This window comes from Odocoileus virginianus, unplaced genomic scaffold (assembly GCF_023699985.2).
Source record: "Odocoileus virginianus isolate 20LAN1187 ecotype Illinois unplaced genomic scaffold, Ovbor_1.2 Unplaced_Scaffold_2, whole genome shotgun sequence".
Lineage (NCBI taxonomy): Eukaryota > Metazoa > Chordata > Mammalia > Artiodactyla > Cervidae > Odocoileus > Odocoileus virginianus.
This window is the reverse complement of record NW_027224264.1, coordinates 335,524-347,727: the sequence shown is the minus strand read 5'-3', so window position 1 is coordinate 347,727 and position 12,204 is coordinate 335,524. Positions and strand designations below refer to the sequence as shown.

Sequence of the window (12,204 nt, the reverse complement as noted above, 5' to 3'; positions counted from 1 at the left end):
AAAGAACAAAAAAAGTTGAGTAAAATAACTTGGCAAAAAATTTGTCTTCTTGCTAAATATTTTTGAGGGAAACAAGGCTCACTTGAAATAAATCAACTGAACATTTCAAATCTTGGATGACTTATTTACTTCCATATATTTTCAATTCAGAGCTTTAGAGTTAAGAGAAAATTGATTCAGAGCTTGAGAATTACAAGAAAAATCTTTCACACTCTTAAGTATCAATTAGCTTTCAGAATTATGCTCAGTGTTTTCGTAAAGCGCTTTTTTTCTTTTCATGGGTATAATCTCAGATTTCCAAATAATGCTAACAGGGCATGCAAAGGCACAGGAGGGCTTTCAACATGTTTAAAAACTTAACCCAACCTAGAAGTATTAATATCTTATATGACAGAAGAATTTTAAACTCAAAACCCTTTTATATCCATTCATGCTATGTTCAGAGTAAGGCCATAATTTTATGCATTATGTTCAGCTAGTAACACATCCAATGCAATTTATTAACTAAATTAAAGGGCAAAAAGGTCAATTCTTCATTTCAACTACAGTTAATCCTTAAACAATGCAGGGGTTAGGGCTGCTGACCCTCTGCACAGTTGAAAATCTAAGTAAAACTTATAGGTGGCCCTCTGTATATGCAGTTTCACTGTATCCACGGTTTCTGCACATATAAGGTTTCACAACCAAAGATTCAACCAACCATGGATCATACAAGAACTATAATATTTACTACTAAAAAAAAAAATCCATGTGTAAATGGATCTGCACAATTCAAACATATGTTGTTCAAGGTTCAAATGTATATGAAAAAGAAGAGGAATTTAGGCATGGGGGAAATGCGGGCAAGATTTTTCTGGCTTTTCTTAGGCAAGGGGCATTTTTAAAAGTTATTGGCTATCTCAGAAATAACCAACTTTTAAATTATAGTTACTACAATCGCCCCCACAAAATGTCAGAATCAAGTAATTTATGTAATACCATGGCAAATAACCCACAGCAAATATTTTAGCTCAACTACATTAGCAATATTTTTGAAACATCAGACTTTGCCTATTCAAAATAAAAATAAACATTCCCAATATCAGATAGCAAAATATTATATTACCAATGAAGAAGGAATTTAAGTAAAAAACACAACATCGAGGGAATCCCCTAGTGATACAGTGGTTAGGACTCAGCACTTTCACTGCTGGGGCCTGGGTTCAATCCCTGTCAGGAAACTAAGATCCCACAAGCTGCATGGCATGGCCAAAAAAAAAAAAGCCAATACCAAAAGATTTTATTAATTACGTTTTAGCATAGAACTGAAAAAAACATTTTCCTCATTCAAAGTTGAATTTGGTGGTCAGTCATTAATGTTATTCAAGGGTCTCTTACACTACAAAAAAAAACCACACACACATACCAAAAACACAGGTTATGACACCATAAATAGCTTATCCCTATTTTTCAAAGGGATTTTACATAAGTGAAACCTCATTTGATCCCGACAATAAATTGAGGGAAGAGTTAGGAGATTCACAGTAGAAATGATTAACAATAAAGCATAAGACAACTTGTCCAACTGACCCAGGACTCCTTACTTGAAGCATTCAACTCTTAATCCTAGTCCACACAGAAAGGAAATATATACAGAAGGTACTGTTGGCATGGACAGTCAATAAAAATAAGTTAGATGTATAAACAACTTTAAACATATTGTTTAAATTTTTTAAAAAATTTTATCTGATGAACTAGCAAAGTTATATATCATAATTAATGGTGACTAAGTTGGTCACAGATTAACAGCTTAAACATTCAATACAAGAGTGTACCTCTTTCCGCTTCTGTAGCAGGAGTTCTAGCCTCTCATTGGCTCGTTTTCCAATCATTTTATTCCGTTCTGCCTCATACTGTCTTTGTGTATTATCCATATTAATGCTAAGATTTAGTGCCACATTCACCAAAGCTGTCATCAACTTCATAGCTATTTTTAAATGGAAAATGTTGAAATTAGTCTCACAGAAAAATTTACAAGTTATGATCTACTTAAGAAAAATTAAAAACAAGATGGGCTGTTCCACTTCTAATAGAAAAATACAGCTGCTACAAATGACAACAATAGTACAACAGCTAATGTGTATCGAATACTTACTATATGTCAGTCAGTTACCTATGTTAAGTATTTTTCATGGATTAACTCCTAATCCTTACAACAGCCCTCAAAGTTAAGTATTATCCTCATTTCATTCATGAAGAATCTGAAGTTCAGGAAGCTTAAGAAATCTGCCTCAAACTACACAGTTCATATACACAGCTAAAACAAGATTCAAAACTAGATAATATTACTCTAGACTATGCTCACTATTCAATGATAGGTCCCCTACAATGACCTTTTCAAGAGATCATGATTTACCTTCTAAATAAATTTTGACTAATACAGCAGTCATTTAGCTATTCAGTAACCAAAGGGGGAGGGAACGTAAGTGCTTTTTTTTTTCCCCATAAGTGCTTTTTATCAAAGTACAGTGTGTAGAAATGTTGGACAGTTTTATCAGTATTTGATTTCCTTTAATTTTACTCTTATTACATATCATCATTAAGACAATGATGCAATTATGAAGGACAGATCAAGATAAAAAGTCAAAAGTACAAAGAGTAAAATGTCACTCAATAAAGTGCTTTGTATCAGTTTCTCCAGATCTCTACCTTCTGTTATTGAACTCTTGCTACTGAGACAAGACTCACTGCCTGTGACTTCAAACTTATTAACTGAAATATCTGAACATATTATGCTTTTTTTTAGCTTAGGTCAGACTACTTCTCAAGCCTGATTCGCTGTATGACAGAACACCACAAAACTAAACCTTAATTTGTGGCTACTAGCTCTCTTTAAAAGAGATTCCCAATCTTCTGCTCTGAGCTACTGTATACCCTCAGCAAACCATTTTCTCATTCTGATCTAAAATTACTCACCCTGCCCATTATACGTGTTTTTAATTTACTTTAACCATTCAAGTTCTTAACATCAAAGCTACCTAAGTACACAGATCAATCACATTCATAATTTGTGACCTCAAATCTAAAAACCTACAGGGAGACTGTCTGCATTTTTTTTTAAATGGAGGGCTGAGCAAAAGGCCATCTTTAATCACAGCTTTAATTCTTTAGGGAAATATTCTAAAGGAAAAATATCCCCACATTTAGAGGATGAAAATGTTTATAGAAATCAAAATATTCTATCATTAATGCATAGAATACTTAACAATTAATCCCTGGTCAATTTACTCATACTCAAATCAAAAGGCGCATATTCAATAACAGTATATGAACAATTTTACCTTTAGCACAAAAGAGAAACCGGGACATTTTATCAACATCAACAGCAAAAATCAGTGCTCTAGAATTAATCATGTGAGCCTTAAAAATGTAACTTATTTCATATAAAGATCACAAAAAAATTGACTCAGCCTAAAGTTACTCAGAAGCGTAAGAAAAATCAACTTTTCTGATGTGCTTAAATAAGCATCATCCTGTAGGGACAATCATACTGGGAGGGATTATGCTAGTAGTGACTATGCACACAGGTAATTTAGAACTACATATCCAAAATCACTGGTCCCCAAATTTGATGTCGATGCCTTCGCTGATAAAACAGATTTCGAGACCGAAGAGATTACTATGCCACAGAAAGGGAGAAGAGGTGGATAGGAATCAAGTAGGTTTACCACAAGAAAATTATAGTATGTCTTCAGAGAACCAAAACTATCATTCCATTCTCCATAATTCATGGGACTGGAGGAAAGAGGAGAATGTCCTCTTAGGGGCTACTTAATAAATGAAATTAATTTGTCACCATTATTTCATTCCTTTTAATGAAAACCATTTTCATCTCTAACCTAAGAAAATACACAAAAAGATTTCTGAATACTGACCTGCCAGGGTGCTTGTATGTCGAAATGCTCTGACTTGTGAGTCAGACAATCCTGTAAGAAGTGAAATGACTGTATCCATCATGTACTCATCGTATATGATACTATATTGACACTGCCGTACTAATACGCCAATGAATTCACAGAAACTGGATTTGAACTTCTTCCACTGAGGACCAGCCATGGTAAGTGGATAATCTCCACTATCCTAAAATAGACATTTTAAACAACAATTTCACTTAAAACACATAATTTAGTAAACTTTTACTTGTTTTTGAAATACTCTAGGCAGAAGCTGAAAAGACTCCTTTATCTCTTCTTCTATAGTAAATCCTCAAAGTAGGCACAAGAATAATATGCAAAGGTAGAGATACCTTTGAACACATCTGGTCTTATTATTTAAGATCAAAATGGATAGTCTGAATTCACTCTAACCAATGAAAATATATTCTAATTACATACCAAAATAAAAAGTCTCTCCCATCAAATAAAATTTATTCTGATAAGCAAAGATACAGTCACTAAATTTCTTTAAAAAAAAAAAAAAGAGCAAAAATCAAACCAAAGTTGCCTGTTTTAATGATTCAACATGATGAAATCATATTCTCAGCCAGTCTAATAGATTCATGTATGACATAAATAATCGAAGTATTACAATGTATGTTTTTACTAGCTTCAGGACATCAAATACTCAGCAGATGTAAACAGTAATTTTTTTAAGTGAAAACAAGCTAGAATGACCTGTAAAGACAGGTACTCAAGTATTCCTATATGTAAGATGGGGCATTCACCAACAAAGATACATTGAGGTCCTCTATAAATCATTAAAAACAAACAAATCTTAAGAATAAATGCAGAGACCAATACTACATAGAAGTTTCTGACAAGAATATCCTAAGGTCATTATGGTTTAGTAAATTTTTCAACAATTAAATTGTCATTAGAGCCATATATTTTAAAAAATTTTAAGTAATGCCATATACAAGTTGAACTATGTCTCATTTGAGAATAAGGTCCTAATACTCCACAAAAAGGTTTTCTTCCATTTTCTGATTGGCTCATTTGGCACTATACTGAAAGGTATCATCTTAATTGTTGTTAGCAACTTGGTTTGCTGATATTCTCAAATCTTATTTCAGGAATCTTATTTCAAATAGCTATTGAGAACAAAGTTCTCACTAAAACATTTAATATCAGAAGGTTAAAATAACACCATTCCTCATAATTACATCTCAACGACTTAGAGACTGATTAATAGCACTTAGTATCATCAAAGCCATTTTAAAAATTCTTGTTTTCAGAAAGATAGTTGAAAGCTCCTTCATCTGAATAAGGTAAAAAAAAAATCATATAAAACTCAAATGAGAAAGGCTTTCTACTTGAAAATTCACAGTGAAAAGTTTTGAACAGTAAAAACTACTGGTGCTTGAATACAGCTGTGAACAAAACAAACAAAAATCCCTGACTTGAAGGAGTTTATATTATAGTAAATCTGTCTTTATTGGCAATAATACTTCAAAGACATCACTGTGATAATCAACTAAGGTCTAAGCTACTATTTATTATGTATTTGTACTGTTCTTGTTATTCACATGTAAAACATAAATAAGACTTTAAACAATAAAATATACCTGCAAGCATTTAACTTTGTCTAAGCTTACACATGCTCATGGGCACTTAATCTTATTCTCTGTTGAAATTTTAATTTTTTAACAAAAGAGCTACCATTTAGTTCTTACTATGTGCCAGACATTGTAAAATGCTAAGGAAGTTTTCAAACATTATTGCATTCAGTCTTCTTAAGAGCCCTATTAAGTATTTTTAGCTCCATTTTACAGATGATGAAACTTATGCTAAGACAACAATTTGCCCAAGGTCACAGGGCCATCATTTAACTGGATTTCTACTACCAAAGCTCTTATCTACAAACTAATATTCAAAATTTAATATTCTAAAGATCAAGGTACATAAAATTATCACAACATTTAGGGTATTAACTTACCTCATCAAACTCTTCAGTCATTTTTCGAATTATTTCAGAGTTTTGCATATGTCTAAACATTTCTGCTGTAACAACACCTGAAATTTCCAAGTGTAAGAAGTTAATACATGGTAAATAAAACAATAGAGAACTTCTAAGTCCATCTCTAACACTAAAATGTCTACAGTCGCACAATAAGGTGTACTTCTCTATCACGTGATCTTCACCATGATACTCAATCCTGTAAAGCACAAATACCACTCTCAACATATACAAGAAAACAGACCCGCACTTCTCACAGGTCTCTTTCTTCCTTTTCGTGAAACAATCAGCCTTAGCCATTTCTATCCAACTCACTTTACTCCTAGAATATGTATACTGGCTAAACTCTTTAATATAAAGCATATGTCATCAATAATGAGGCAGTCATCTAGGATAACATTTAAAGCCCTGAGGATGAACCTGAAGAAAATAAGGGAAAGAGTAATAGGAAGAATTCACTTTAAGAAGGTCTCTTTATTAAGCACAACTGTATGTAAGGCAACTGTATCCCACCATCCACCTCAAAGGACTTCAAATAAACAAAAGTAGTAAGTTGTAGTTCCTGCTCATCCTAGAAGTCTGTAACCTACTTCTAAGTTTAAACAAAGAATAATGGGGGTGGGGGTGAGGGGGGATGGGCAGGGATAAAGTGTTAAAGGTAGTACATAGTAAATGCCCTAATGAGTGGAAAAATCAAGATAGGCTTAAAAGAAGAAAGAAAGAATTAAGATTTGAGTAAGTAGGTGTTTCACAGAGAAGGAATCTGATACTGGACATTTCCTTTTAAAGGAGGATGGGAGAGGAGGGGAGAAAGAATACACATCAGGCGTAGTAGTATAACTGTATCACTTTGCTGTACACCTGAAATTAACACAACACTGTAAATCAAATATTAATGTATTTCAAAAATAAAAGACAAGTAGTAAAAGTTAGCCAGGTATACGCCAAATATCAGAAAAGGAATTTCTAGGAAAAAATTATGAGTAGGAGACAATGCAAGAAGTCATACATGAATTTTCACTGATAGGGTATCACACACACACAAAAAATGTAACTATAAAAAGTGAATTTCTTAAAGTACATTTCTCTATAATTTATACTTTGGCAGTCTAATCACTATGAATAGTATAAATATACTCATATCTAAAAGAATGTCTTGGGACTCCCCTGGCAGTCCAGTAGTTACGACCATGCACTCCCAATACAGGGGGCACAGGTTCGATCTCTGGACAGGGAAGTAAGAGACAGCACGGTGCAAGGTGTGGCCAAACAATAAAAATAAAATAATGTCTTGGTACAGGAAAACGAGATTTATTATAAAAATTAGATATAATTGATAGATGTATTTCAATTGACCAAACTCTATTTTGTGTATGTGTGCATGTGTGTGTATGTAAAACTAAAAACAGCTACAAAACATCATACTGTCTTTCCAACCCCTAATCTGAAAGAGCAACGACTACATGAGCTCCTTCTCTACAGGCATGCAATTTAAGACCTTCCAGTAGTCCAACAAAGCCAGCAGAACTAGAACATGAACTAACATCCACTGAGCCTCCTATGTACTGGCCACTTAAGCCCTGAAACCAAGCCTGTATAGCAGGTACTATAATCCTAGCTTTACAAATGAGAAAACTGATGCTAAAGCAAAGAGAAGTTATAAATAATTTCTATGAGATTATTAGTCAACATCATGTTGCCCAGCCCCAGGTGAGATCAATTTCTACTGGTACTGTAAAAGAACCCTTACTTACATGGTTGTTTACAAATAATAACAAATTTGGAAGAAAGCGTGATTTCTCCAGCTAAAGAAGCACATTCTCAAAAATGTTTTGAAGGGGTTTTTAATTTTTATTTAGAGCCATGAATATATCTCAAAAACTTTCCATACTTTATACCCAAATACTGTAAATTTGGCAATGCTAGAGAACAAGTAACTCAATCCCTGAAATAATTTATATGAAATAAACATTTAGATATGTCAAAGTAAACATAATGCATACAGCTTGACAAACTTCTAAAGCTCCTCCTCACATCTCATAAACCATGTAACAGTCATAAACTCAAATATAAAGAGAAAATAAAGTGGCTGTCACAAACTCCATGCATATAATAGCTCCTGAGGCAGGTATGAAGGAGCCATCAGGACACCAGGCCAGATCCCACTGCCTTAAAGTGTGGGGGACATGAAGCGAGCTATTTAAAAACTGGTAAACTGAAAAGTGACAGCTGAAAGAAAGAAAAAAGGAAACAACATTGGCTGCAGAATCACCAACCACAGAGCAGTCTGGAGCCACTCAGTGTGGGGCCAAACGTCTCTCCACCTACCTCAATAGCTGTAAAACGCGTTAACTACAGTAAAATAACTGACACTCATAATAACAATCCTAGACCCACAGGAATAGGTTAAAGTACACTGTGTATACTTAAATATGTGTCTAATTCATTTAAAAAGGAATTCCATCAAAATATTTTTTGAGTATGTTTAAGTACGTCATGACCTTAACTTTGAATGCATGGTAAATTCCTCTTTATGACGCTTCCATGATTCTAAAATAAGTATTATAGTGGTGTTTAAGTTTTCAACACCTTCAATTTTTAAAAATCTTCACAACCTGATTTATGATAAGGTATATCCAACTGTTGAATGGTTAACTTCCTTATTTATAAATACAATGAGGCCAGAAAAGGAATGTATCTGATAAAGGGAAAACGCTCTATGGCTTTGTTTTAAAACTGCTTATTTAGAAACCTAATCAGGAAACTATAATCAATCAACTAAGACTGAATTTCAACTCATCAAATTATTTCTGGCACCTGTTCAGTTGTTTTGTCATCAACCTTTCATTTCAAAAAATCTAAAGAGAAAGGACATGGCCCTTAATTACATAACACAACAAACGGGTACTTGTATCCTTCTACTCCAGAAAGACGGAACAGACATGAGCAAAATAAAAATAATATCAACATATCTCATTTTCTAAAGAGTTTATCTGGTTTATCATACTGTCATTACCACAATACTTCCTCTGAGCAGATTCAGTAGAATTTTCTAATACTGATATACAGATATCTTTAGCTAAGAAGGTGAGTAAACTACGCAACTCTCTGTACTCTAAAGTTCAGACATTTTTAAAAAGTTCTCAAAACTGACTACATTAATGGCATTATGAAGACCATAGATTCAAGAAGTTAATAAATTTGTCTATCAGGCCTCACATATAACATTTAATATGAAGACTGCACTGAAAGTTGTGATCAACCCCAGAAAATGCATCAGTTCTTATAATGTTACTTGTTTTCCAATTCCAATGACAGGATTTTCAAAGAAGTTTTATGGAATTAAATGAGTAGATTGCTTCTTGGGATCTTTTCTTCAGATCTGTTTAAATCATTCTTTAGCATCTTCATTTTTTAGATCTATTTTTAAGCAATCTTCCCTCCTCCTGACTTCTAATGCCCATGTTTTTGGTGCCATTTTCAATTTAAAAAAGAATAGCCTTGGAAAACTCTGTAACATTTATTTGCCTGTGCATCTTGTAGAATTTCAAGGATGGGTCAAGTTTAGGGAGACAGAATAGGTCAGAACCTGCCCATGAACTTGACGACTTCATTTACTGATTCAGATCAGGGTATATGACTCTCCAACTTACACAGTTTTGTCCCTCTGGCCAAATGTGTGCACTATAAGTTTTTGTCTCAGGAAAGACATTTCTATATTTTATATTTTCCATACTTTTAATTCAAAATCTTTTTAAATAAAGTATAAACACTTTAACCAAGACCCCACTCCAGAGTTTCTCTTTTAGGGGAAAGAATCTGGAAATTTCACCAATACCTTACTTAACTTACTTAGTTACTTACTTACCTACTTACTTACTTTCTTACTGTTATTCATGGCACTTTTTAACTCCCTACACTTTATAATTCCCTGCCACTTGAACCTGTATCTCTTCATTATCTTCTTCCTCCCTTCTTAATCCATTTCTTTGTTCCTAAAATCAGATGCTGAAAGTGGGAAATATATCTAATAAAAGTAACATAACATTATAAATTGCCAAGTTCTTCATTAACTTTCACATAGAATACAACAGTCTCAACAGACTTCCTCTCTTTGTTCTTTACTCTTTTTTCTTTACATATTTTGTATAGTTATAATGCAAATAACTCAGTATCTTGGCAGTATTTTCCATACAAAGTATTAATAATCTTCAGATGAAACAAAAAAGATAACATTTGAGAACATTCTGATTCCAAACTAAATATATCTTACCTTTACAGCCTGAACACTGAATAAAAAAGTTGATGAGGTCAAGAAGTGCTATATCTCGGTCATGCTTGTATGACTCTATCCAGTCATCTACCACCGACTACAGCAAGAAGGGGAGAAAAAACATTAGCTTTTTCTAACATTCTAAGATTTAATTCAGATCAAAGTCATTAAGATCCAACATTAAGTGGCATCACATTACTTCAATAAATACATATTTGTATACCAAAATTTACATTTTAACAATAAAATGAAATCAAATTCAGTAAATCCATCACCTGATTATACATAATGATGATCCATCTTCCTTAACTTTTGAATTAAAAGGAATCTGAAAACTATAGGACCCAACTCTATAAACTGAAATTTATTAGTGATATTATAGACATCTTAGAAAATATTAAAATAGCTGACAAAAATATTGTACTAAGTAGTATCTAAATATTTACAATGCCGGTGGAATGAAAACCTTACAAAATTTTTAAAAAGAAGTAAGTGCCTGGGTCAATGAGGAAATGCAAATAAAATAACTTTTTCTTGAGTGCTAATAATCTCATATTAAGAAAAAACGGAAATTGAAGGCTAAATAAGCATCAAAAGAAAGATAGTTCATGAATCTGGAGACCTAATGTTGTTAGATGACAGTACCCTCCAAACTGATTTACAGACTCAATGCCACCCCTATCAAATGCCAGCTAACTTCTTAGGAGAAATTGGAAAGTTGATCCTAATATCCTTAGGGTGATGCAAGGTATACAGAATAGTCAAAATAGTCTTGAAAAGAGAACAATGTCAGAGGACTCACACTTCATGATTTTAAAACCTACTACAAAGCTACTGGCATAAGGACAGTTACGAACATTACTGAAATAAAATTTAAAGTCCAGAAATAAATCCTTAGACTGATAGTCATTTGATTTTTGACAAGGATGTTAACCCAATTCAACATAGAAAAACTAGTCTTTTCAACAAATGGTGCTGGGACAACTGGACATCTGTAAGCAAAACAATGAAGTTGGACCCTATCTTACATCATACACAATACTTTTACTGAAAATGGGTCAAAGACTTAAATGTAAGAGCTAAAACTATAAAGCACAGAAGAAAAATTTCATAACCATGTTAGGCAAACCCTTCTTAAATATTAGACCAAAGGCACAAGACGAAAGAAAGAATAAGTTTGACTTATCCAAAATTAAAACTTTGCTCTTGAAAGGAATCCATTAAGAAAGTGAAAAGATAAACCACAGAATGGGGGAAAATATTTGCAAATCATGTATCTGATACGGAATTTGTGCCCAGAAAGATAAAGAACTGTAATTCTGTAATTTTAAAAGCCAAGTAATCCAATTAAAAATACAGGCAAAGGATGGAATAAGTGCTATATAAAAGATACACAAATGGCCTATATAGCACATGCAAAGATGATCAATGCAATTGGCCACAAAGGAAACAGAAATCAAAACCACAAGAAGATACCACTTCACTCCCACTAAGATGGCTATAATAAAAAAGTATAGACAATAACAAACGCTAGCAAGAATTTGGAGAAACGGAATGCTAAACCACTGCTAGTAAAAATGTAAAATGGTGCTGTCACATTGAAAACAACAGTTCGGCAGCTCCTCAAAAGGTTAGAGTTAAACGACCTTGCAACTCAACTTCTAGGTATATTACCCAAGAGAAATAAGATCACCAGCCCAGGTTGGATGCATGAGACAAGTGCTCGGGCCTGGTGCACTGGGAAGACCCAGAGGGATCGGGTGGAGAGGGAGGTGGGAGGGGGGACCGGGATGGGGAATACATGTAAATCCATGGCTAATTCATTTCAATGTATGACAAAAACCACTGCAATGTTGTAAAGTAATTAGCCTCCAACTAATAAAAATAAATGGAAAAAAAAACAAACATCCAAACAAAACCTTATTCAGTAATAATCATATAACAGCATTATTCAAAAAAGTCAAAAGGTAAAAACAAAGTACAGGTACATCAAGAGG

The 12,204-nt window shown here is 33.4% G+C and overlaps 1 protein-coding gene across 5 annotated transcripts in view; it reads right to left on the bottom strand.

Annotated features, from left to right (window-relative positions):
* The window catches only part of STAG2 (STAG2 cohesin complex component), a 130,445-nt gene that overhangs the window by 58,015 nt on the left and 60,226 nt on the right, over positions 1–12,204 (bottom strand). For all 5 annotated transcript variants that reach the window (XM_020894262.2, XM_070462276.1, XM_070462273.1 and 2 more), the window contains 4 exons: positions 10,208–10,304; positions 5,914–5,990; positions 3,915–4,119; positions 1,815–1,966 (listed from right to left, as the gene is read on the bottom strand). In XM_020894262.2, coding sequence (XP_020749921.1) covers positions 1,815–1,966; positions 3,915–4,119; positions 5,914–5,990; positions 10,208–10,304 — 531 coding nt within the window. The remainder of the gene's footprint in view (positions 1–1,814; positions 1,967–3,914; positions 4,120–5,913; positions 5,991–10,207; positions 10,305–12,204) is intronic.